The 27,331-nt window shown below is 27.1% G+C and overlaps 1 protein-coding gene across 1 annotated transcript; it reads right to left on the reverse strand.

The window, feature by feature from the left end:
- Window positions 1-206: 206 nt before the first annotated feature.
- LOC145847787 (uncharacterized) lies at window positions 207-22,743 on the reverse strand. The gene is made up of 11 exons (XM_082953709.1): window positions 22,642-22,743; window positions 12,388-12,532; window positions 11,367-11,588; window positions 10,028-10,243; window positions 6,582-6,764; window positions 5,248-5,408; window positions 4,680-4,821; window positions 4,160-4,279; window positions 3,842-3,921; window positions 2,945-3,038; window positions 207-678 (listed from the first exon to the last, which is right to left on the reverse strand). Exons 1-11 carry the CDS (start codon window positions 22,741-22,743, stop codon window positions 482-484), a joined length of 1,662 nt encoding a protein of 553 aa, XP_082809835.1. The 3' UTR covers window positions 207-481.
- Between the last annotated feature and the right edge of the window lie 4,588 nt (window positions 22,744-27,331).

Raw genomic sequence — 27,331 nt, forward strand, 5'->3', positions numbered from 1 at the left:
TATTGGAGTGCCTGTAAAACATATTGATAAAAATAAACTTCAAATACTACATTTAATCCCCATCAAATATCTGGAAATGTTTAAATCTCATTAATTTATAGAAAAATTTAAATTCTTTTAATATATTTAGTGCTTAAATTAAGAAAAGCATTAAAGTGTAAATTTTAAAGCAAAACTTAAAAATTTTATGTACATATTATAGCACTTTTAGATATGTAAAGAACAAAACTTTAAAGTGAATTTAACTTTTTTAGTTTTTAATCTGTTCGCGTCGTAGAATAATTTAAAAGAACTGTCATATAATAAATTAACCCTCAAAAATTGAGTGTTTTAGTGCCTAATTAAAAATTTACTACCTCAAAAAGGGCAATTTTCCATATAAAAATATACATCATAGCACACAGTGTTCCTTTTTGTCAGCTGAAAAGCGTGCACTTACATACCGGCAAAAGTAACTATTGTAAGTTAAGAAAAAGTTCATTTAAACATTAGTGCCTTCGTTACGCATCATGGTGTCTAATTCCTCGTCATTTCTAACATGATCGTCGTCTTGCTTAAAGCAATAGAGCTTATTCAAATAGAAAAACAACGCAACACCAACCATGACGGCCAGCAGCGGCAGCAAAACTGCGAGAAGAACCGTTGAAGTTGATGAGCTTCCGGCACTTGGTGGGGCGCCTGAGAAGTAAAATTTATCAATTGTTGTATAAACTATCATAATACTTACATTAGCTTTTAAATTTTTAAACGCTTAACATTTAAAGTGTTCGTGGAGGATTTTGGTAATTTTTGATACCAAAAATTACAAACTTTTGTAATATTCATACTAGATAAAATAGACACTACTCTTTAATTGTTTCCAACTTAAAGCTTTGTGCACTCTTAAAGCAATTTTTTAAAATTAAATATTATAATGTGAGCTAAGTCTAAATTGGTAAAAAAAATTATATACCAATTTTTTGAGACAAAGATTGTGACAAAATTTAAATTGATATTGTTAACAAACAAGAATAATTGTTTTCAGTTTTAAGAAAAGTTTAGCTTCTTACTGTAGAAAAAAATATAAACTTTTATTTTCTACAACAAAACATAATTTTTAGAAGGTTACAAAATGCACAATTAATAAAACACACAATAGAATGAAAAAATTACTCACAATAATTTTAATTTTAAACAAAAACACGCTGTTTTAATTTTTAATTAGAATTTAAACCTTTAATATTTTGGGCAGTAACTAAAAAATATTAAAGGCTTTTAATTAGTAGTGCATTAGAAATTTCGGAGAATATGTTCTATTACTTAATTTAAGTATAATCAATAGCTTTTAATTTGTAAATTCATCTTTTATAATAGATTATATAAAAGCGCCGTAAAAACAATTTAATTAGAAATATTTTGTTATTTTTTAAAAATTAACTTGTTTAAGAGATCTTTAAATTAAGTTAATTTAAACTATATTTTGATAACAATTTTAGCAGTTTAATAACAAAGTAATTGTTGTTCTATCTTGCAAATAAGCAGTTATTCTAAAAAGTAAATGCTAGCCAACCATAAAGCCTATCAGCCTTCTTAGAAACCAATAATGCTAACTTACGAGACTTAATTTTAAAAAACTTAAAACAAGCCAACTAAACCAAAAAATAAAAAAAACTAATGTTTTAAGAGTTATTTTCTGAAAAAAAAACTATGATTTAAAACAATATTACTAAACAATGTTCATGCAATTTTATTATTAACTTGTTGTTTCTAGTGGAATATTCTTAAAAATTGTAATTTCTTCTATAACTTCAGCAGTTTTTTCTGTGTTGTTATATAGCAAGTATTTTTAAGCTATGAGTTTTAAAACTACTTATAGTTATTTCTGTATATACTTATCATTTTTATTTATAAAACAACTAACATTAATTTAGCATTTATGATTATTTTGATTAGTATTTATTATTTTTATTAGAAAAGTTTTTTACTTTTATGCTGTTCACAGTTGAAAAAGTTTTATTTTAATTTAAAATTTGAACCAGTAAGCTAATACGCAAATTTAATTAAATACATCGAGTTTTATTTTTAGACAAAACCAAACAAGTTCTTTGAAATTCATAAAACTAATGTTTTTTTAAATTTTATTGTCTAAAATTACTTTTTGAAAGAATTAGTTAAAAATACCTTATTATTTCATACTTTAAAAATTTTAACAAACGAAAACCATTTAAAAACTTCAGTATATTTTAACTAAAAAAGTTTCAATGATAGAAGTTAATTAACATACTTAATAGTTTTTCAATATTTGTACCATTCACATTAACTAGCCTTATAATTTTTCTTGAAATAATATCAGTATTATTATGTATTAAACGCATAAACTACTTGTGGTGGCGTCTTTTTTGTTATTCCTGCCGTCTTTAGTTGGTACTACTGCTGGTGCACCTGTTAAAAGCGTTGCATGCCACTAAACTGAACGCAATCAATTGAGCAAATGTACAGCAACATTACTCAAGCAATGCAAATTACCAACTGATGCAAGTGTGATTACAAAGTTGAATGTTAACAAAAATGTAATGAGTGAATTATGTGCACCACCGATTTTGAAAACAAATACCAAGTGTATTATGACGTGTGAGTAACAAAACGCTTAAAAAATATTTAATCTAAAATAGAAGAACTTTTTTTCACTTACAACCTAAAGTAAGTATGTTTTGAAACAAAACACTTTAACAGTTTTAGAATGAATATTTTTCAATAATTTTTAAACTTATCAATGCTTTAAAATGTTTAAAATAAAACGTATATTTTTTAATATTTTAATTTGTACATGGTGAAAAATCACCAAAAAAAAATCTTTCATTTTATGTACATCGTGCTAAAAAATTTTGCCAGTCTACTTATCTAAATAAATTCTAAGAGCAAGCCAAAGCATTATCGTTTTGTTGTAAGCAATTAATAAACATACCATCATCTATTACAGTAATATTCAGATCAATAGATAAAACTTCGCCTGGAAATTCAGAGTTTTCCATGCTCAACTTGTAACTACCGTTTTCATTCTGTGAGTACAAACTTTTATAATATCTATTTCAAATTAGTTTAAGCTAAGTTGTACACAATTATAGCAAGTTGGGAAATCTTTTTTATTTAAATCCTTAATGAGTGAAATTCTCTTTAAAAGATTTTAAACTTCTAATATTATATTTAAATCTTTATGTTTATAAATTTTATAATTTTCATCTTAATGTTCATCGACTTAAATAAAAAAATAATTTAAAACATTAATAAATTTGATTAAGTTTTCAAACATTAGTCATAGGAGAAACATAGCTCATAGTTTAGAAGTATGTTAATGATGAATTGCATCAATTTTCTCAACAATTTTACCTGATAGTAGTTAGTATTTTGATTTTTTACACTCTTAAAAACAGTTACAAAAGCACTATTTTAACAGAAAGATATATTAATTTCAAGTCTTAAATATCTAAAAAAAATCGTTTAATTTGGAAAAAATATGAAACAGTTACCAACTTTTTATTAGTTTATTTTATTATCTAACTTTTTTTAGTTAAGTAGAAAACAAAGTGTATCACTTACTGACTAATACAACAAAACGAAATGAATACTTAAACAAATCAAACCAAAACTGTTTTTTCAAGCACTACTACTAACTTAACATTTTAAAAAATTTAAGTACTTTGAATTTGTTCATTTAATTAAACAGCAAACTAATAACCTATAATAATTATATACATGAAAACGATTTATTATGAAAAATTCTATAATCATCATATTTTTTATCTGTATTTTCACGAAAAAAACTTATTTGAAAAAACAATAAATATTAAACAAAACATCTCACTTTAAAGTCTGAAAATGCAAGCGAGAAAGTCTGATTAAATCCAACATTGCTGTTTGGCAGTATATCAGTACTTGTGTTTCCTGTAAGATTGTTTAAACATTGTTATGTTGCAAGATACGTGTAAATTACACACAGTCATTGATAAAAACTAAAATACCTACAAAAATAAATACAAACTAAACTATGAATTAACATTATAAGAACATTATAAACCACTACAAAGAAAACTTAAAAAGGATAATCAAATATAATCATCATGTAACAGTTCGGGTCATATAAAATTAGATAAAATAACAACGTCTTTCATATAAAACGAACCGGACACTAAAGTGGCTTTTTCAACGAGCGGGTTCGAATGCACTACTTGGTGGCATGATTTTTCAGATGAACTTCTTCTTATTGTACATTCATTGGTTGATTGCAACAAGGTCGGTTTCTCTGTTGACAATTAAACTAATAGTGTTTTAAGCTTATAGTTTCGGTTAAACTATAAAGCGTTTTATGATTATTTTTATGTCACATCTTACTTGAAATGACATAAAAGTACACAATGCTACTTTTTTTTACAAAATTATATTTTTAAAATATATATTTATAATAAATATGTTGCAATGAGTTTTAAGAGCATACACATGCACAGTTATGAATAATTAAATAGTATACATTTCAGAAAACTTAATTTTAATTTTAGTTGAAATGCAAGCGCAGTCATAAAAAAAACCACCAATCACATAATGTCGTAAGCAATAAACTTTGAAACCCAAGTTAAAAGCTACAATTAAAAAACTATTGAATTTTAAAGGTTTTAAGTTGCTGAAAAAAACTGCAACAAACGTACGAAGTATGACGAGAGTTTGCGATTGAGAAAGACCCGTGTCTTTGTACATTTTGTTTTTGTTGACCAAATTGAGAGCTTGGCAGGTAACAGTTTGGTCGCTTCTGCCATTAGCCACTTTTGTTGTCAAGTTGTAACCACCAACCTGAACAAATTAATTACTGAGCTCGTTGAATCATTTTGAGGTGATAGTTTCTACGAGCTTTTTTGGTTTTGTACTTGTTTATTTTTGTGATTTTTGTAGATGATTATTAACCACACTTTAATCAATTAAGTGTTGATAGAAAGTTTAAAAATATTGGCCAAATAAAAAAAAGAGTTTTATACTTTTAGGCAATACTTTGTTCGAAATGTTTCAGTTTAAGTAGTATTTCGTTTAAACAGAAAGGACTAAATTTAAAAAATATACTTTTGCTTTTATTTTTAAATGAGTAGTGTTTATAAGTATATGAAAACCTTCTACTATTAAACACAAACGAGTAAAAGTTATAATTTTAATATACAAATAGACTCATCTGAATCGTCTAAAGCCCTCTGATGACACAAACACAAAAAAAAGACAATGTCAAACCCGATCAACATTCAAAATTGTTTCCTCTTTTTGGTCGTCGCCTTTATAGTACACATACTTGACTTGATCAACTTTCGGCACGACATCAACGTGGCTGCACTTCAAATTCATGCTTTCACCAACTTTGTACTTCACATTTCCCACCAGTGTCGATTTGGGTGCTGCATAAAAAGAGCGTTTTTATTCAAAGTGTTTTTTAGTTCGCTGCTGGCTTTGAGGTGGCACAATTGAAAAACTCAAGTAAACTTTCTTTATAACTTGAGGATTTTTTATTTATGAATATTATACACCTTTTGGTGTTTGTAAATTCCAAGAGGCTGTTTTTATCAAGCAACATAAAACCAGTTGAAACTATTTTTTTCATTACACATAAAAAAATAACTTACATAAGTCGAACATAAAAACATTTTGTTGAAGATATAAAACTTATGGTTTAAGTTGAGTGCTTCAAATGTTAAAATTTAAACTATAAAATTAATTACTTTTTTGCATTTCAAGTTCACTGACTATGCTAATAGATGAGTTGAAAATTTTATTCTACCTGATAATTTTTGTTTTTGATATTAAAAAGGAGATAGTATACAACCAAATAAGTATATAATTACAAACGTATAGTATAATTAACAAAAAATAAACTAAAAACTTTTTTTACAAATTATTAAAATAATATTGATTAAATTTATAATGTTAATTTTTTGAAACAATTAAGAAAAGCAAGAAAATAAACGTTACGGTCTTAAGTATGGTCAATGGAATAGTGTAGAGTGGTCATTGAGCTACACACCATTTACTGATAAACACTGTTTTCAGCTAGTTTGATGGTAAAAAAATAAATTCAAGATTGATATTTTATATATTAAAAATGTAATATATTTAACTTAAAAACTGGTAAGTACTCTCCAAACCAGAGTTGGTAAAATGCTAATAGTTACTATGGTAATTCAGCAATGAAGCGTATAAACTTTGGTTTGTTTTAAGTTAGTAATTTCACGCTCGAGTAAATAAAGCAGAGCTTTTTAACATATCTGCTCCAAACCCATTACTGTCAATATCAATCATGGAAATCTACCATAGGCACCACACTACCTCCTGCCTTATATTTTTTATTTTCTAAATAGTTTTGCTCTGAGAATATTTTCAAATTTATGATGTACTTTATAAATTTTAGTTAAGCAAGGCTTAAAAGTGATAAATATGCGCACAAAAATTCCTAAGCTTCCTGGTACTTAACGCGTTGTGAAAAAACAACTTTACAAACATATCAGCTAAAACTTGATCACAACGAACTGTTTACAACCACGCTTTGATGAAAAAGTACAACTACGAGTTTTAACCTGTCCAACATTCAACTCCGTCGGCGTCGAACTTGGCGTCGGCCCGGCACTTCACGGCGGCGGTGAGGGGCTGCTGGTTTTTGAACGGGTAGGCGCCCTGCTGCTTGCAAGCCAGTTTGCTTTCCCCGCCGTAACTGGACGTCGACTCGGCGCTCACTTGATCGTTGACGTCGGTCGGGCATGCTGAAATTTTTTTTGTACAACTACAGTTCTGTTTTGTATAATTTTATTCATTTGTTTATACTTGAAGTTCACTTAAAATTTATAAGGTTTTTTTGTATTGAGTTTTAAACTTGCTGAAATGTTTATTAAACTTTGTTATAAATGTTGCTCAAGCGTTAAAAAGTTTTATTAAATTTTACGAGTTAGTTATCTAAGTCACGAGGTTCTTATCTAAAAAGGTGAAATAAATATTTTATTCTATTATTTTTAATACTTGTGCTGGTAATGAAGTAAGAAAATCACGGAGCGTCACTTACTTTGTCAAAAACTCCAATTTTAAAATGAATAAACTAACTACTTTTTCTATATTAAAAAACAAAACTAAAAAATTAACATTTTATAAAGTTATTAATCACAACAGTTGAAGCTCGTGAAAAAGTGACGCTCTGTGCATTTGTGACCCATTTTCATTTATGTTTAAGTTAACTTTAATTATTTATATAAGTATATAACGATGTTCTACAAAAATATATTTATAAAGTAGGATTAAAAGACACAAACTACATCTAGAGAAACAAATTACTTTGAGAGAAAATCAAATCCGTAAAACTATGTGTAAATTTTACAAGTTAGAGTAATTAAAAGTATAAGATAGATAAGGTTTAAAAGAAGGTTCTCTAAACTACCAGTTTTTAAGGTTATAACAAAAACTTAATTTTTAATAACAATCCATAACAAAGTACAATTAAAGCAAATTAAAATAAATTTGTTCACGACAATGGTAATTTTATTATAGGTTTAGTTTGAATTTCTTATTATCTTAATCATCTAAGTGAAACTTAATCTTTTATTTTTTCATGATCTAATAGACTACTTTCTGTTTTATAAGCTGTAAAACAAGTGAATACAATACCAACTAAGTTTAACCAACAAAAAAACAAAACAGTAATAAAATTACAAACAACTAAAGGCAAAGTTCAATTAATATAGTTAAGTTTTCAAAATTTATATGCTTCACGATATACTTAAAAATATGGTGTTCTAGGTAAACATTTCGTGCAATTTTACATCATAACAACATTAAAATTAACCTATGAACTTTGTACTAACTAAAAACTTTAAAATAAACAAAAATTTGCTAGACCTATATTTTAATCAAAATTAAATGTTTAGAACGATTGGTTCAAAATTTTTTAAAGGCCTTGGATAAAACTGCAACTAAAGGTATAAGGAAACATTAGTATAGTGTACGTTGAGGTCATTTCTATTCATTATAAACACAAAAAAACAAAACAAATAAATTTTGTGAATTTTTATTTTTAGATTTGATAAATTCAAATAAAACCAGACAATTCACATTTGTTTCAAATTTAAACGCATCTTTGAAAGTAAGCGTAAAAGTTTACCTTTGATTTGAAACTATGGGCTGCACTGCCACAGTCAATAAGGTTTATATTTCAAGTGAATGAAAGAAATAAAAAACATTATGAAAATTAAAACAAAACTTTAGCTGTAGTTAAACTAACTTACTTAAATAAGTTTGTAAAAAAAAATTTAAGAGATACTCTTTTTTTTTTCAATAACTATTTGGCAAAAAAAAAGTTTCTAATTAAACTTAACATAATAAGCAACATTATCAAAATTTAAATAGTTCAAATCTTTTAATATTCTTTTAGAAAACATAGATCACTATTTTTATTCAGCTGTTTTCACAGATATAAAAACTAATTCTTATTAATACATTATGTTTTTTAACATCAGTTTCAAAGTTAAAAGTATAGAAAGGAACAAGATTTAAACAGTTATCTACAATAGTAGCACATACTTTTACGATAACTTGTAACTGCAACAAATTCATTTTATGAAATAATCTTTGTGCAAAATGCGCTTAACTATTGTTATGTTTATAAACTGAAATAATATTTTTAATGAAATTAAAAGCAAAATCATAAAGAAACTTCCTGCTCAAGTCATGTGTGTATATGTTAGTATTAATAAAGTAAACAATAGTCAAACACTTTACCAGCTTTGTATAAGTTTTTTAGAGAACAAAACTTCTACTTCTACTGCTGGAGAAATAAAAACTAATAAGTTACTTAATTTTCTTATGTGAATTTGAGGTAAAAACTATTACTTTTACATATTTATTAGTAAAAGTTGATCTGAAAGTTTAAAGGAAATTGATGTCTAAAAAAATAAAAATACCAAAATAGTAAACAGCATTTTGAGAATAGAAAATAGTCAAGTCTTTTTAAAGTAATTAAACTTAACTTGTTTATTGCAATTTTCTCTCAAAAAACTTAATATTAAAATTAAAAATCATACTTTACTCATAGAAAAATTAAAGTAGTTATTTTTTACACAGCCAAAAACAAAATTTAACATATCTAAAAATAATCAAATAGGTTGTTATGTTATTGAAGTATAAGGAATAAAAAAGAAATTTAAGCTTTTAAACTAAGTTTTACTTATAAATAAATACCTGTTATTTTCAGTTAAAAAGCAAGTCTTGCAAGTTTATAAAAACAAATTAATACTTATTTGGTGTACTATTTAACTTTCTACAAAAAATCAAAGCGAAAAAGGATAAATTTACAGATAACATTTAAAAAACTTTTATTTGCTTAGAATTTTAAATTAATCAACTACACAATCAATTCTACACTGTATTGTTTGATAAAAAAGTTCTAAAACTAATTAAATATTAATCTCAAATCTATATAAATAATTAAGAGTTGAAATTAAAAAATATATGATTTATAACTTGGTCTTAATATATTTAATTAAAACTATTTTATGACAAAAAATATATCATACATCTAAACTAAAAGTTCTATAACCTTAAGACTTGATCAGTTTGAAAGTTTCAAAGCACATACTTGTAACAAGTTTTGTAAAATTTTTTGCACTTGTACAAATTTTAACAAATCGACACACCACCTTACAAAGTATATAGATAATGAAAAAAACAAGGAAAACATCATAAAATAATCAAGGTGTTTCCACTTTAATATTTTTTTTTCTTATTACAACCACAATATGATGTGTATAATATTATTTCTATGATAGTTACGTTGATTTTTATTACCAAACATAAATGTTATATAAATATATATTATATCTATATTGTTTTAATTTTACAGTATGATACTGTTTTTAAATAGTCAACAAACAAAACTTTGAAAAAACACAATATCAAACAACTCAACGTTTTAAAATTTTGCAGTCAAACTACAGTTATCAAAATATCATGTTAGAAAAAAACTAAGTTATGCAATTCTTACTTGTGACAGGCACATTTTCAACAGAGCACTCCTTAAGAGTTACTGCTTTTGTGTCTTCAGCGCGAACTTTGAACGTGAGGCCATTGTGTTCAGGGGCCAGGTTGAAATTGAAATTGACAAAAAAGTAAATTCCCTTCACTCCCTCGTGCACCGCAGTCTGACATGTCACTTGGTTGCAGTTGACTACTCTCTTGGTCGTGTCACAGTTGAAATCCCCTGTTAAATTATTTATGCAAATTACTTGACTATTTCATTTGAAACACTGTGCAGGCTTTATAAAATACCACAGTTGAGATTTTTAGAAAATGTATTTAATATCAATATTAAGTCTATTTATTTACTTATCTTATTGTCAGAATTTGTTACGATTTTTTCATTTAAATATTGTAAACATGTTGTCTGTAGTATTTTAAAAAGAATATAAGTTTGAACTTTTTTGTACAAAATCTTCAATTCAAAAAAAAACTGTCCTTAATGACCAAAAACTGCCCTGAGTTACCCTCAAGTTTTTTTTTAAACCCTTTAAAATTCTCTTCTGGCACAAACTACTTATACCTCATTTTCATTTTTCTTCTTAAAAATTAAAAGGAAGGTTGTATGTGTATGCTTCTGCATTAGATGTTCATTTAACATATGTAAATATATAAACTAAACTAACATGGTCACATTAGTAGAAACTAACATGGTATAGTAGAAATAAATTGAAATTGTTTTTTTTGACATTTTAATTGACTAATTTTAGTTTTACCACATAAAGTACTAATTTTAATAAATATTTATTAACTTCAATGCTAACTAAACAGTTTGACTAGATGCAAAGATAAACCAATTTAAATAAGCATTTCAAAACCAATAAAAAACATGTTTTTGAAGAAAATTGGTTATATAAAACAACAAAATATTGAAACTGAGTCAACTAAATCTCATTCTAGATCTTGAAAAAACTGTCCTTAGATTTTTAAATTAACTTAAACTATCCTTTAAATTTTACAAAAAAAAGAGTCCTTCTGGGATAAAAAAGTCAAAACATCTTGAATCATCTTGAGGTTTTCTAGAATTTCAAAATATCCTGAGTGTGTGGCAACCCTGATTGTAGCTTAAGTTAGTAAAAATAGATAATAATTTATTATATTGGTAAAACATCTGAAAAATATCAAACTTTAAACATAATAAAACTTTCATATTTAAAATTGAATAATCTTATAATCAATTAAATTCACAGAACTTAGTAATCATACCATTGTCAATTAGGAGAGCTTACCTTATGTAAATAACTTAGTAACAAACTTAAAAATACTTATTTATCTAGTATTTAAAAAAAATCAAACAAGTTAATCACCTTGAAGATCACCAGTAATAGCTCTTATGACGTTTGTAAAAGTAGCATCATTTTCAGACTTGCTTGGAAATGACAAAGTCACAGTTGTTCTAACTATTATCAACTTTATACCAATGAAAACTCTCCAACTGACTCCCTTGTACCCGACTGCAAACTGTTCAAATGTTGAATTTGTTGCTGCCACGTAGTCTATTGAAAATTCTGGCGATTTTCCACAGCTGTCTGAGCGAAATAAAAAGTGTTTAGTTAAGTCTACTTGTTATCAAGTTGCAGTTCATAAATAACTTTTGTTATAAAAATTAGTGTTTATCATAGAAATTGTGCCCTGAAAAACATACTGTTCAGCTTAACAATCGATTTTTAGAGACAGTTATTTACTAGAAATGTGTACAGTGGATAAAGAATCATATAAGAATATAGCAAAAAGTTAAGTATAGGTATAAACAGTATATGAAAGAAATTTGAAAAAAAGTATAGGTTGACTCTCTTGAGGTAGCCAAAATACAATATTTTCAACAGCAGAATTTGAGCATCATACGCGTATGCTTAATGTTACACTATTAAGAGAGGCACTTGTAGTGTGCCAGAAAGCGAGCTGACGACCTAGTCAGCTTAGGGATTTTACAGTGTAAAGCTGTAATGAATAAATCCCTATACGTCTAAGCGGGTAGACGTCGTCAAGGCGGGCTGTGTGTTAGTTTTTTAGCAGGCATACAGCTTATAGCTCGAATCGACGTGGCCGTCGATTCGAGCTGGAGTCGAAAGACCGCAGCTAGGCGATCAAAGGTCGTATAGCAGACCTCATTGAATAAGTAGCTAGGGAACGTAAAGCGAGAGCAAGGCAAGTACCGTCCTAAGCAAGCCGTTGAGCATGAAAGCCGCTCTCTCGCAAGGCGTAACATTATATAAACGAGCTCTGACATGATTCAGCCGAGTTAAAAGTACGTTTGAGTGCAAAAAATAAAGCATTTCTAGAGGTGAAGCTTCGGACGGGGCGACTGAAGCAGAGTAGGCGAGATACTAGAAAATGCGAAGCACTCAAAATGTAACATGTAGAAAAGCGGCTTAATCTCATGGTCGCTTTCAAAGTCAGAGGTAAGTTGAGGCGAAATGTTTTGCAGGGGAAGCAGGAGCTTCGAGTAAACATTTTTAGACAGTGGGGGAGGCTGTTTTTTCGAAAATTTGATGAAAATAATTTTTGGGTTGTGAGAAGGGTCGATAGGATATAGAGAGAAAATTTGGAAAAAAAAATTTGAGCAAAAAAGCCGTCCGAATTCGCCCGCGGGCGAATTCGGACGGCTTTTTTGCTCAAATTTTTTTTTCCAAATTTTCTCTCTATATTTTTTTCAAAGGCGTCTGACGAAAGTCGGGCGCCTTTTTTTTTACCGAATTTTTTTTCAAGGCTACCTCAAGAGAGTCAGTTTTTTTACCTTGGAGGCAGCCTTTTTTTAATGATGTATTAAGTTTTGAACGGTGCCGCAGAAAGGTGCGCATCATTTTTTTTACGATTTTTTTTTCAAAGGCTTTTATTGGGTTTAAAGTGAATGATTTTTTTTTCCTTTTGATAGGTATAATATATTAAATTTTTTTTTGAATAAGGTACAAATAAAATCAAAAATATGATGATTGTAAGGTGGAATTACTTTGAAATTTATATAATAAGAATTAAACAAATTTCAAAACCTTTCATCATGTCATTTTGATTTGTAAACTCAAATAAACATTACTAAGACTTATTTTAACATGCTTTTTCTTTTTTCTATAAAAATATTTCTGTAGTTAAAAGTTAAAATAATAAAGTGACAACTTGAAAATAGTGACTAGTCATTTTACGCCATTTAACTATGTAAAAGGTAATAAAACTATTTTAATTTTTTCTCTTATTAAATGTTTATATTTATTGATTGCTTTTAAAACATAAGTATGTGGTTGTATAGAAAATTAGTAGTGTGTTACTTTTACAACTAACTTTCAATAAGTTTGTATATATAAGTTTGTATACTCAAGTTTATAAGTTTTACTTCAAAGCATTTGATACGTTACTTTTATAGTTTTACATTTTTAATTAATGCTTATTAAAATAAAGTAAATATCAAAATAAAAATCTGACATGAATATTGTGTTATAGAAAATATAAAAATTAAAATTGATACTACAATTAAATAAGCTTAGTACAGTAAAACTTTTTATAAAATAACTTAAAAAAATAACAACTATTAACGCCAGATAACATCTTTCAGCAGAAATTATGTATTTTGCAGAAACCGGTTCGGGTATAAATATATATGTTTTTACAACTAGTTGCATTACTAAACTCTCTTTATTATTATACGACATGAATGTTTTAGTTTATAAACTAAAGCTTAAAATAACTAACCTTGTATTGAACTATAAGTGATTTTTTATTAAAAAATATATGTTTTTATAACTAGTTGAGTTATCATTTTCCCTGTTTTATTATACGACATGCATTTTTCAATTTAATAGTCACCTTGTATTGAACTATAAGTAAATTTTTATTGAAAAATATATGTTTTTGTAATTTGTTGCATTAGCAATTTCCTTTTTTTATTACACGGCATGCATGTTTTAGTTAAACATTCACCTTGTAGTGAACTATAATTAATTTTATTCTAAAGCATAATGATAATAGTTTAAATAAGTCAAAACTTAAATCAGCAAAAACACCAAGAAACTAGCATAATTAAATGCATAGAAAAAAGCAACCACTATAATTTGAATTTGTGCTTTTCTAAGTATGAATAAGTTTTAGATAAACGTGGTAAACCTTTATCAAAAAAAATATTCTGTCAAGAGCATGAACTTTTTTTCTTTACAGCTTAAAAAAATAGAATCATAATCAAACGCAATCAATCTGTCAAACTGTTTGTAATTTTTACCTTTAACTACTTCACATAACTAATAACCAATAAACAACTCGCTGATTTCCGACTAGCGACTTGTTATTTATCATCCCTGAAATTAAAGTTTGAATTTAAGATTAAACAGAGGTTTTTCATTATAAAATTTTCTTTTAAACTGTGGAAAAAATACTAAATAAGTTTAAAGTGAACAGATTTTTCATAATTTGTATTTTCTAAAATATATCGTGACATATCAGAGAAGACACTTGATAGTATAATTAATTCCGAAATTAAGCTTCAAACAAGGGCTGATGGTCACCATTTTAACCTTGCACGTCTGAGAGCAAAGCGAGTTTTAAAGATTATCTCATTACGTGATCTTCTCTTTGCTGATGATGCTGCACTCGTTGCTCACTCTGCCAAAGACCTGTAGACACTACTGAGTCAGTTATAATTGGCAGCCTCAGATTTCGACCGAAACCATGTCTTAAAAAAGGTCTAAGTCAAAGAACATGTGTTCTACTTTCAATCAAGATCAATTAAAAGGATATCAAAATTGTAAAAACGTTTGTATACCTTGGTAACCCATCAGTAAACACATAAACCAACAGTTGGAGAGGCGTCATGTACTTTTGCTCGTTTGACTGCAAGAATTTAGGATAACCAAAAGTTGAGTGTTTGCACAACTGCTAACGTTTACTGGTCCTGTATATGCATCACTCTGCTATACGGTAGCAAAATATGGATGTGCTAACGTGCAGAGAAGAAAATCTATTTTTTCCAATTACGTTTGCAAACTAAAAAGCTCAAAAATGATGACCGCGTCAAATGGCGGTCTACTATACACAAGTGAATGAGTAAAAGAAAAAAAAAACAATATTTTAAGAAACCGAAGAAGAAGAATAGAAATATCAAATTGAGTTTTATTTTATTTCGTGTTATTTGTTTATATTTCATTTGTTTATTAATGTTTTATTTATTGCATCACTGTCGTTATAACTGGTTTTACTGCAGTTTGTTCTGTAAATAACTATATTTATTTTTATTCTTCTATGCTCAATACGCGCAGCCAATTCCAGCTGATACCGGGCATATTATTATATTATACAGAAGTCATAGACACCTTTTAATGCTACCTAATAATTTAATTAATAGGTTTGTGCTTTATGTACGTTAAATTATCACACAGCGTGTTGTTAAATTGTTTTTAATTATCACACAGCATATAAAAAATACCCTATAAGTTGTTAGTATCTTCACCACAATCTAAGTACGTAGCTAGGTCGAAAAGTATATTTTACTTGTTTTATTTTAAACCTAACTTGCATTAAACAGTACGTTAAAATTAAAAAATTTGTGAAAATTGTCTAAGTTATGATTCAAATAGTAACAAGTTTAATTGTTCAGCTGAAACTATCCCAACAGCATACGTTTAAAAGTAAGTACTTTCTTTGACCTTTTTTAATATTAACGCCCTTTTAAAACATATTTAAAGTTAAATTATTGGGCTAGCAGTTTCAATATTACAATTTCTTTATAATGACAGAGCACGTGTCAGATTTTCATGTGGCATAATTTTTGCAGAAACATAATTAGAGCTTAGTCTAATTTAGTAGTTTTATATTATAAAAATAAAGCGTTTCACTTTCAAAATCCTTTACTACAGTATTTTAGCAGTATGTATTTTACATAAATATTAAAACCTCTCAACTTAAACAATCATTGATTTTGAAATGATCTTAACAAAACGTTTCAAACATCATAATATAACAGAACTAGTATTTGAAGCTAGTGATGAAAACTATACCAATATACTTTATTAAAAATAAAATATTGGTTAGTCATATGTGAGAATATTTAAAAATTTAAATACGTAATTAAAAAGAAAAGTAAGATCATCGACAATTTTTGATTTATAAACATCAAAAAAGGACAATTTTAAGCAATACAATCGGGTTTATTGTTTGAAAGCAAATAAACGTTGTATAATTGTTCTATAATAATTTCTTCAATCTTGTAACTCCTCTTTTGCAACACATACTTTAATTTAATAATAAAATTATACTTTATTAATACCAAAGTAGTTTTAGCCCAAAAACAGATTTAACTTGAAATACGTCTCTTATCTTTGTAAAATTTTTAAAAACGAGATTGCAAATAAAATTGAAATACATCTTTAGATAAAACTGGAGACACTTTACGGTAACTTTAAGAAATTTAAAACTTTCGTTTTAACTATTATTGAACGTTTAAGACATAACAGTGTATCTACTTCTAGAATGATTTAATGACCTGAAACCTTAGATACATTTTTTTAACGCACGTACCATCTGGTATAAAGTTTTCAGAACTGATTTATCTAACTTAATACAATAATTTGTTAGTACTTATTTTTTTTTTAATAAGGTGACTGAACTACAATAGGTATTTTTTGGTTTGTAAAAACAAAAAAATTATTTGGTACAAATTATGGAAGTTTTGAAACTTACACAACATAATATGAAGCTAATAATATAGTGAAACGATCCTAGGTACAATTTTTGGGAGATCCGAAGGTTACACTAGATAATCTTGGGTTTGTAATATAAATCTAAGAAAATGGGGACTGATACAAACCCTCCGGGGTAAATAACTATTAAGGCGAAACAAGTTACTTCCACGAGACAATGTAATAAAAAAGGTCTTAGGAAAATTTACAGTACATTTGAAGCTAACGCTAGACATCCTGGGTTTTAGAATTCATAACACTTGCATTAGATATCCTGCAGTTTGTAACAAAAAGTTTAAAAAAGTCTTAAGTACATTAAAACTTACCCTAGATATTCCGAAATTTTTAGTAATTAAAAGCGACTAGTTTTTAATTTTCTAAAAAATGGTTTTATGAAAAGGGGTTTAGAAAATTCTTGAGTTGATAAAATTATATTTATAATTTTAAGAGTGATACCTAGTCATATCTTTTAAGTCGTGTTTGAAACTAAATTGTATATTTTCTAATTTATGTTGCATTTTTGATAGAAACGTATTGAAGATGAAACAAAATACAATCTTTAACAACCTAATTGAAATACATGGGTGCACGAATATTCAAATTCGGACAATTTAAATTCTTTAAAATAAGTTTAAAAGGCCATAACTTCAAAATTAATATAAATTTTTAAATTAAAAACGCGTATTTAAGTTCAATTGACATCTAAAAACCTTTTGTTTTCTTTGAAAAGTGTTTAATGTTTTTGGAGATATGGCTAAAATTAGTTTCATAACATAGTAATATTTATTTCTTTTTTGAATAGTTTTTTTTTCAAAAAAAGTGTCTTTATAGGCATTTGGTAGACCAATTGCCAGCAAACTGCAGCCCGCGAGCATGTAAATGTGGCCTGCTAAACAAAACTATGCTTTACGTTGATATTTTATAGGTAATTTGGTCATTTTCGTTTTTAATCCCTGTTTAACAGGGTTTCCTATAATTAGTTCAATTTACGGCTTAGGCTTAAAATTTTGAAAGGAAAAATTAGAGCAGAGTATTTTTTAGTTTAGAATCTTAATTTTGGTCCAACAAATATGAAAGCTTAAATAGGCATTCCATGTGTAGGTAAAAGTCATTTATAATGATAAAATAAATGAAATAAAACTTTTTCGTGTCTGATTTAATACAAAGCTAATATATCATCAAAATATCACTTTAACTGCGGCCAGCAAATATTTTAAATATTTAAAACTTAGTTAAAAACATATATTTATGAGCATACGACCGTTTATATTACTATACTACTAAGAAAAACAGAGTATAGATTGTTAATTCAGTCCAAATCAGCTTCTTTATTATACTACAAACATTAAGTATATTAAACTACTAAAGTAGACTATTTTAGAATTTAATTTCATAATGTTTAGCGTCAAAATATACATAATCATCAAAGTATTTCAAAGATATAGTAGTTTTTAAGTTTATACTAACTAAACTAATAATAAAACTATTTATCTAAGCTTTAATAGAAATTTTTATAAAACTAAATTTTAAACAACAAACTTACCGTTTTTGAAATCGTTGCCACCGAGTAAATAGAGGGGAGAAAGTATTCTCAGTTCTTCCTACAAAAATTAAAACACCACTGTTTCTACCACTGCATTAAGATTGGTTTCTCCTAGCAGTTTCCCGTACTTACTCTGTTTTGGGTTTTAAAAGAAATGTTTAGAGTTTCGAACTATACAAATTTTTCACTTTACAGTCTTAACTGTAAAGTTTAGTTTACAGAAGTTGCAGCTTTAACTGTATAGATAAAATATATTTTGCAAAAATTTCAACTTAGCTAAAACTTGATATAATAAGTTATATATTCAAGCAGTTTTAACCGCAAAAATACATACTTAGTTCAGTTTAAAAAAAATCAACTCACAGTGTTGGATCAAAAAAACTGTTCTTAGTGACCAAAAACTGCCCTGACTCATCCTAAGTTTTTTTTCATCCTTAAAAATTATTTTTTCGCCTCTGGCGCAAACTACTTATACCTCATGTTCATTTTTCTTCTTATTAAATATTAAATATGTGTTTTCTTGTGCATTAGATATTCATTAAACTTATGAGCTATACCTTTTTTTAAGATAAAACGATAAAAGTTTAAATCAATCGAGATAAAAAAAAATACATCTTTAATATTATGTAATCATGTTAGTTAACTTTATAAAAAACAGAAAACACTTCGATTTTTATCTTTGACATTTTAATTGACTAACTTTAATCGTACCACATAAAATACTCACCTGAATTTTACTTATGAACATTAATGTCAATTTTTAATATGCAGTTTAATTTAAACTTGAATCATGATAAATATTAGTTTCGATTAAAAACAAAAACTACAATGTAACTTCTAATTTAATTTAGGAACTAGCCGCGAGACTAAAATTTTTTAAATAAGCATTTCAAAACCAATATAAATCATACTTTAACAAAATTGTCTATATAAAACAACAAAATATCAAAACTGGTATTAATTAAATCTCTTCCTAAATCTAGAAAATAATCTGTCCTGATTTTTTATAAGCCATCCTGGTTTTTATAAAAAAGTCTAACTATTCTGATTTATCAAATTATTTTCTTTAATTTCAAAATATCTTGACTACCTTGAGTGTGTGGCAGCCTGGAACTAAGTAAAATGTTACAATAATAATTATATTAAAAGACCTAAACATTGAAAGAAAATTTATACTTATAGCTCTCTAAATATAAAAAAGACAAGTATTATTCTTTTACGTTTATTACTTATTGCCGTTAATTTGTATTTTTGGGCGATAAGGCTGCACACTTACACTAAATATATTTGGGTTTGTAAAGATAGTTAAAAAATAACATTCTTAAGAACGACTTACGAGAATTTTGATGGTTACACTAGATATTATTGGGTTTGTAAAGAAAAGTGAACAAAATATCCGAGGTACAATTTACAGACTATTTGAAATTTAAACTAGATATTCTAGGGTTATAATAAGAAATTGATAAAATGCGATGCAATATAAACCCTTCGGGGCGATTCATATAAAGGCGACACAAGTAACTTACAATAGACACTCTGGAGTTTGAATGAAAAAGTCTCAAGTAGAACTTATCAGAAATTTGAAATTCACACTAAACATCATGGGCTTTGGAATTTAAAAAAACTTGCATTAGATAATTCTGCTTTTGTTATGATGAATAAAGAAAAAGTCGAGTTTGAAAATAAATTGTATACTTTAAAATTTATGTTGCATTTTTTGTAAAAGTATATTGACAACAAAATATTTAAGAAATAAATACTTATTAACCTAACAAAAAAAAAAAATTAAAAGAATAATTTTAAAACTAAAACAACCACTAAATATAACTATATGTCAAGAACCACAAAGACAACTTTTCAAACAAACAGAATAAAGATTGTTAAACCAAACTATTCTATGCAATATGATACGTACATTTAGTAGATGAATCTAACTTAACTATAAAATAAAATTCTTCATAACTGATTCAGAATTAATAAGAATGTAATTAACTTGCTATAAAACTAATAATTTAAACCTTAATATAGACTTATTAAGTTCGAAAAGGTAAAACTTTACACAAGCATTGCCTAAAACGACTTAATAGAAGCAACTTAAAAAAAAAAAACCTTACTGTGAATATACAACAAAATAAAATCTATTTAACAATATTGCAAATTAATTTTAGTCCACAGTAACAAGACCTCAAAAAAAAATTACATTTTCAATACAACAGGGTTGCCATATATCGAGTTGAAAATTCTTAATCAAAAACGATTAAAAGTTACATAATAAAGACTTGAAAGATTTTAATTTATTCCGAAAAATCAAACACACCCTGAAGAAAAATATTTGATTTAAAAAGTAATATTTTTAAATCAAATCTAAATAAACCAGCTAAATGAAACTTTTAGTGATGATTGACTTTCTTATTAAAGCATGTTTATATTAGTTATCTACCGGATCCAAGATCCGGATCCGGCTATTTATTGCTTGGATCCAGATACAGCCGGATCTAGTTGCTTGGAAAGACTTTGTTTTCCGCAATCAGCTTCTTTAAGTTTTATATACTTAGACTATTGTGTTTTGAATATTTAATATATATAAAAATAGTCAAGCGAAACAGACTAATTAAAGTTTCATTAATTCCATCATTTGTTGTAAACATACAGGTACTACATCCATTAGAACAAAAATGGTTAACTGTTAATTTAAAGTTTCGTGCAGATTAGATTATATTAATGACTCTACAATTTAATCCTATCTATAAATTTGAAATATTTCCTTTGTTATCCACGGTACTGACTTGACTTTTTCTCTGCTAATCTCAAGCAGAAAGTTGTAAGGCTACTGAAACCAGAAGCAAAACATCATGGCTGTCGTGAGATTGGTCAAAGTGGTAAAACGTAAAGCTCAACTACCAAAAAATAATGTTTCTAAAATTTTGTTGATGTTGTATACTACATTTGGATCGGAAACAAGTGCAATCTATTACGAAGGTGATCAATAAGATTCAGTTTATCAACAGATTGAAATAGAATTTTCTTTTTGGCCGAAGAAAGTTTATCTGCTGAAGTAGTTTAAGAAGCTAAGATGTTGTTTTGGTGGAACTTAAACAAGAAAAAATACACACATTTTGCCAGGTTTGCAAGAAGGTATCTTACGGAACCACCATATTCTGTTTATTCTGAAAAGTTGTTTTCAAAAGCTGGTTACTTGAACGAACAAAAGCAAAATCAATTGCTTATAAAAAACGGTTAAATATTTTTTTATCACATCTTGAAAAAAACAAGAATGGGTTTCTTTGTAGCTTAATGGCGTTGATATGAGTAAATGTTATTTATTAAGTTACTTACTTTGATATAAGTAAACAGTTGCTAAAAAAGTAGTTGTTCATCTTATAGTTCGAACTTTTGTAAATAAAAGTATCATGTAAAGCTTATCACAATTTTTTTTTAATACAAGTTCAATATTTATATCGTACGCGTTTTAACTACGCATTTCCACTTGAGCACACATTCTGAGTACGCATATTTTGATAAGCACGTATTTTGAGTACACATATTTTGACAAGTACGCATTATAGTACGCAATTCTTATTCAGTACACATTTTTGAACCAAAATAAAAACTTTAGTCAGGATTGTTTTTATTTAGACTATAGTTCTAAGCTACAAACTTTCTATTGAGTAGCTGCTGTGTTCAGAATGTGTACTTCAGCGAAAGATATGGAAGTGCCCTTGCCACAGATCACCAATACTAAAAAGATTACATATAACAACTACTTTTTCAAGTAGAGTAGGGCAATAGTTCAACAAGTTTCTAGAAAAGTTTTGAAACTTTAGTCTGACTAAATCTGATAAAAGATTGTTTACTTAATTTTACTACTTCAAACAACAAGTTTCTAGAAAAGTTTTAAAACTTCAGTCTGACTTTATAAAAGATTTGTTTACTTTATTTTACTACTTCAAAGCTTGGAAATTTAATGATTTTGTAAGTTAATTTATATGAGAACCTTGCAATTTTAGTCTGGGTTTAAAGAAATTTTTGTTAATTTTTTACCATTATAAGGCTTTGAAAGTTAAAGAATTTTGTAGATGAGAACTGATTTAGCCTGACCCGTGGCAACCCTGAATTAATTTACAAAGTTAAAATATAAGCGGAACAAGAGCAAAATTATTTAATTTCAAAATTGCTGTGCACTAGCACTCTGGAAAAAGGATGAAAGTGACCACTTCGAAATTTAAAATAAACTAAAATCATTTATTTAAAATTATTTTATTTAGAAAAAAAAAGTATTTTAACTCACACAACCAACCTGACAAATACTCTTCAATTCGTTTAACTGATCCACAATATGAAGGTTATTAAATTCAATAGTTAAAACAAACAATTATTTACCTGACAAACAGCCTTCAGTTCGTTCAGCTGATCCACGATATCACTCCTCACCATTGTGCTTCGCTTACCCCTGCTCATCTTGGTTTTGATCAGCATCTTCATTTCTAACACGTGGCTTCACCTTGCCCTTGGTCGTCACCCGCGATCAACATTCATCCTTCGCTGCCTTCACCTGGTGTTTGAATTTAAAATAAAATGTATGCATTTAAAAAACGTTTCAGCTGCAAAGGTTTAAAATTAGTTTTATTAATTTCTTAAGACGTAAACTTCATCCTGTATTGTAGCTAAAAGTATATATTTGGAATTTTGGAATGCGTAAAATGTCAGTTTTTGTCTTGGCAAAAATTAAAAATAATATTCATAATTCTCATCTTTTGCTTTTTGGGCTTCTTGTCTCTTAACTTTTCTTCTTGGCTACCGGTAAGGTGTTCTTTTTAAAAAAATAAGTCTCATCAAGTTGGAATCCTTAAAAAAAATTATTTTAAAATTAACAATAAAGCAAAACTTAGTTCATATAGAGTCATGGTCTAATTAAACCTTATAGGGCAGTGAATACATTAAAACACCCTTACTCATACTTTTAAATGCATTTAGTAACAACGATTGTCATGGCAATTGGGTTCTAAACGCAAAAATGCACACTAAGTTTTACCTAATTAAAAAAAACTAACACGGATGCTGCTTTTTGAGTCGAAAAAGCTGTCATGGACGACCAAAAACTGCCCTGAGTGACTTTAAACTGTCCTGACTAATCCTGCGTTTTGTTTAATGCTAAAAAATTATTTATAACAAAACAAAATAAAAAATATATAAAACTACTTATACCTTGTGTTCATTTTTTCTTAATAATTATAAGTAAGGTTGTATGTGTACGCTTCTATATTAATTATTCACTAAAGTTATGAGATATACTGATTTCAAAGATACGATAATAAAAGTTTTAACTAGTTGAGATTATAAAAAAAAAATTGTCGATATTTTTATGTAATCATGTTATTTAACTTTATAAGTAAGAGAAAACTGTTCAAAACATAGTTTTAATCGTTTGTTAACAAAAGATCCTAGTGAGGTAACTTCACTGGAATATAAATAAAAACAAATTATAGAAACATAGGTTGGTAGAATAAAGGAAGATTACTGTATAATTTGTTTTTATTTTTTAATAAGAGAAAATGGTTTTAATTTTATTTTTGACTAACTTTAATCTTAACTCATAAGGTACTCTTTTGAATTAAAATTACAAACTTTAATGTTAACTTTATTTTAAAAAAGTGTTTGATATAATCTTTTACAATGATACTTCTAAGTTAAGTGAAGAACTAGCAGCAATGCTCAAAACTGTTTAAATAAGCATTTCAAAACCAATAAAACTCATATTTTTAACAAAATTGGCTATATGAAATAACAAAATATCAAAACTGGTATTAATTAAATCTCATTTTAGATCTAGAAAATAATCTGTCCTGATTTTTTTATAAGCCATCCTGGTTTTTTATAAAAAAGTCTAACTATTCTGATTTATCAAATTATTTTCTTTAATTTCAAAATATCTTGACTACCTTGAGTGTGTGGCAGCCTGGAACTAAGTAAAAAGTTACAATAATAATTATATTAAAAGACCTAAACATTGAAAGAAAATTTATACTTATAGCTCTTATTTCTGTCTATATATATATAAAACAAATGTTGTGTATTTACATTCATTATTTATTGCCGTTATTTAGTATTTTTGGGCGATAAAACTGCTAATTTAAACTAGATATTCTGGGGTTTGTGAAGAAAGTTAAAAAAAAATCTAGGGTTCAATTTACGGCCTACTTATAACTTAAATTAGATGTTCTAGGGAATTTAATCATAAGTTAATAAAATGGAATGCGATATTAACCCTTCGAGCGATAACTATGAAGACATTCTGGGGTCTGAAAGAAAAAAAAATCTTAAGTAGAATTTAACAGAGATTTTAAAATTTACATTAGACATCCTGGGCTTTGGAATTTTAAAAACAAACATTAAATATTTTTGGCTTTGATATGATAACTAAAGAACAAGTCGATTTTAAACATAAATTGTATAAAGTTTATGTTGCTTTTTTGAAAAAAGCATATTTAAATAAAACATTTTTGAACTTAATATTTAATAACCTAATAATTTACATAAACTTGAAAGCGAAATTTCAAAATTAAAATTACAACAATTGCTAAAATAACTAATTACCATTCAAGAACCAAAAATACAATTTTTTTACACAAAACAGAATAAAAATTGTTAAACCAAGCTGTATTCTGTAATCCACTACAAACATTTAATAGATGGTTCTAACTTAACTATACAATCAAATTCTAAATAACTGATTAAGAGTTAATAATAATGTAATTGACTGGCTTAAAAACTATTACAGCTATAGACTTTCGAAATGGTAAAACTTTTACCCAGCATTGCCGAAAACGACTTAATAGAAGCAACTTCCAAAAAAAAAACCTTTCTGTAAGTATACAACGAAATTAAGTTTATAAATTAATATTGAAAATTAATTTCAGTCCATAGTAACGAGACCTGTAAAAAAATGAATCTAGATAACCTTTTCAATATAACAGGGTTGAATACTATATGATTACAGCCAGAATCTTAAACTAAAAATTCAAATCAACATACAAAGTTGAAGTATAAGCGGAACAAAAGCAAAGTTTAATTTTTGAAACGGCTGTGCACTAGCACTGTGGAATAAAAGAAGAAGTTGACATTTTTGCAGTTTAAAATAAAACGTCGGAAAAAAAAATGAACAATCTAAATTATTATAGAATAGTTTTTTTTTAAACTCAACTCAAAGATTATTACGTCGTAACACTAATAAATTGTTACTAATTAATTCTATTAATGAAGACTTTTCAAAGTATAAGCTTCAAGTCTGATACATTATAAAATCAGTATTAAGTTTATACCAAGTACAGTTTGGTAAGCAATTGTGTTAATTTAATTACTACACAATACTAAAACACGGTTGTGCTCTTTGTAACTGTAACGAAATTAACATTTCATTTTAGTATTTTAAAGCTCGTGAATAAATATGGAAATTTTTTTAACAAATAAAGCATTTGATAAGTTTTCTCAAAACAAGCTTTTCCAAAACAATTTTAATAATTCTCAAAACAATTTTCATAAAACAATAAACAATATTGTTTACTTAAAGGAGTTACATTTGTTTCAATGCTTATAAAACGGAATTTTACTTGCATTTACTCAGAGCATTCGGCAGAGCATTCGGTGACTAGTGTGCTGAAACAATGTGCTTTAAACACGTTAAATTTAAGAACTAATGTTTTCATGTGTGTTTAACTGTATTTTTAGTTAGTGTGTCATGTGATTGTTTTGTATTTGTAAATAAACTTTTGTTTACTTTTAAGTATCTTAGAAGTATTTATCTTATCTACCTATATCTATCCCCATTTAATTACCCTTAGCAATTTAGATTGGTAACATAACATATAAAAAAGTGACAATGCTAGAAAAATTCAAAATATAGCGTAAAAGTTACAAGTAGGCTAAAATTAAAAGGAAATGTAATTATTGTTTTAAAAATAACCTTTAAAGCGTTTACACTTAAAATAATGTATTTTATAAAAAACTCAACATTTAGTCAACTAGTGAAAATAAACAATTATTTCGGCCAACTGAAACCATTTGATTAAAGTTATTTTATTTAATAAAAAAAAAAGTATTTTAATTCACACTACCAACCTGACAAATACCCTTCAATTCGTTTAACTGATCCACAATATGAAAGTTATTAAATTCGATATTTAAAACAAACAATTGTTTACCTGACAAACAGCCTTCAGTTCGTTCAGCTGATCCACGATATCACTCCTCACCATTGTGCTTCGCTTGCCCCTGCTCATCTTGGTTTTGATCAGCATCTTCACTTCTAACACGTGGCTTCACCTTGCCCTTGGTCGTCACCCGCGATCAACATTCATCCTTCGCTGCCTTCACCTGGTGTTTGAATTTAAAATAAAATGTATGCATTTAAAAAACGTTTCAGCTGCAAAGGTTTAAAATTAGTTTTATTAATTTCTTAAGACGTAAACTTCATCCTGTATTGTAGCTAAAAGTATATATTTGGAATTTTGAAATGCATAAAATGTCATTTTTTGTCTTAGCAAAAATTACAAGTTATATCTATAATAGTTAACAAAAATAACTAACAAAAAACCACAACAATCGTCGTACAAAATCATGGTCTAATTGAAACTTAAAGGGGAGTGAATACACTAGAACACCCTTTCTTTAAAAGCTTTACTTGTAAATGCATTTAGTAATAACGATTGTAGTGTGAATTGTTTAAAAAAGAAACTGTAATAAATTTTATTGTTTGCAATGCAGTTGTTAGTTTTTGTTGTTATCAGTCTTAATTTATGTTGTATACTATTTAAAAAATATAATGATAAATTTAAAATAATATTTTTTGTAACCATTAAATCAACTGCAAACTTCTATCACGATTTCAGAGTCAGATAGTTTTACAAATAAATAAATGTGTTGATGCTTACAAAATAGTTTGAAACTTTACAAACTGCAAAAACCATTTGAAATTATTTTACTTTGTTATCACCTTATCAAGTATTCATTTAAAAAAAAAAGCAACAGCAAACCTTCATCGCCAATATCTTTATCACGACACTCGAAGATGGCC

Source organism: Thalia democratica, unplaced genomic scaffold (genome assembly GCF_965202585.1).
Source record: "Thalia democratica unplaced genomic scaffold, ktThaDemo2.hap1.1 HAP1_SCAFFOLD_1086, whole genome shotgun sequence".
In the NCBI taxonomy this organism is placed as follows: Eukaryota; Metazoa; Chordata; class Thaliacea; order Salpida; family Salpidae; genus Thalia; species Thalia democratica.

Bases quoted from the DNA above. Each gene is read 5' to 3' on its own strand.
- LOC145847787 (XM_082953709.1), bottom strand. From the start codon at position 22,743: ATGAAGATGCTGATCAAAACCAAGATGAGCAGGGGTAAGCGAAGCACA. The intron at 6,765-10,027 runs GTAAGAATTGCA...AAAAAATTTCAG, and splicing joins TGAAAATGTGCCTGTCACAA to CATGCCCGACCGACGTCAAC. The intron at 4,822-5,247 runs GTTTGACATTGT...TAATTTGTTCAG, and splicing joins CAATTTTGAATGTTGATCGG to GTTGGTGGTTACAACTTGAC.